Raw genomic sequence first — 719 nt, 5'->3', positions numbered from 1 at the left:
AACTCAATAAATCGCTTCCTTGAAATGCCCAGTCTAAGAAGCTTTTTAGGGGGCTTCCAGGGTGCACCTCACACCCAGCGGACACCTGGACCACAAAGGGATCTGAGGAGAGGAACGGACGGAGATCAAAGGGTTTAACGGGTGGGAACAACCCAAGAAGACATGGATGTGAGGGTTAGACCACCCAAAGCTCTGGGAAATGAGAGGGGGCTACACAGGGCAGGAGGAACCAGGGATATTTTGGGGTGTCAGTGGCTGGGACCTTCCTGGCAGGAGTGCAAATGAGAACATCCCATCCCGAAATGAGAACATCCCATCCCGTGAGGCCAGAGTCTCCCAGCTGGGCCTCTGCCTCCGCTGTCTCCCCAGGGACAGCTGCCCGGGGACCCATCCCTCAGCTCACAGTCCACGTGCAGCATTTTGGCGAATCCCCGGATTTCCCTGTTGAAGCTGCTCCGGTACACCCAGAACACTTGCTGCAGCTGCTCCCACTGGTGGTCGCTTAACTTGCCCTGGGACCAGGGTCTCAGGAAGTGTATGTCTGAGCCATCGCTCCAAGAGTGGGTCTGCAGCGCCCCCAGCCAGGCGGAGCCGTCGGTGCGCGTCCAGCTGCTGTTGGCAAAGGGCGAGATCTGCAGGCCATGGAAGAGGGCGCTCCCCTGAGGCGCGGGCAGAAAGTGGTGATTGGAGGGGCCGGGAGGGCGCAGAGCTTAAGGAGA

General features: G+C 59.2%; 1 protein-coding gene across 1 annotated transcript; it reads right to left on the bottom strand.

The window, feature by feature from the left end:
- Window positions 1-7: 7 nt before the first annotated feature.
- LOC102765695 (antigen-presenting glycoprotein CD1d-like) lies at window positions 8-659 on the bottom strand (the record flags this gene model as incomplete). The annotated part of the gene is made up of 2 exons (XM_006765661.2): window positions 8-102; window positions 404-659. Coding segments are annotated over 2 exons (351 nt in total), but the record flags the coding sequence as incomplete, so codon positions are not given.
- Between the last annotated feature and the right edge of the window lie 60 nt (window positions 660-719).

Source organism: Myotis davidii, unplaced genomic scaffold (assembly GCF_000327345.1).
Source record: "Myotis davidii unplaced genomic scaffold, ASM32734v1 scaffold12380, whole genome shotgun sequence".
Taxonomy (NCBI): Eukaryota; Metazoa; Chordata; class Mammalia; order Chiroptera; family Vespertilionidae; genus Myotis; species Myotis davidii.
This window is presented reverse-complemented; position numbering and strand designations above follow the sequence as displayed.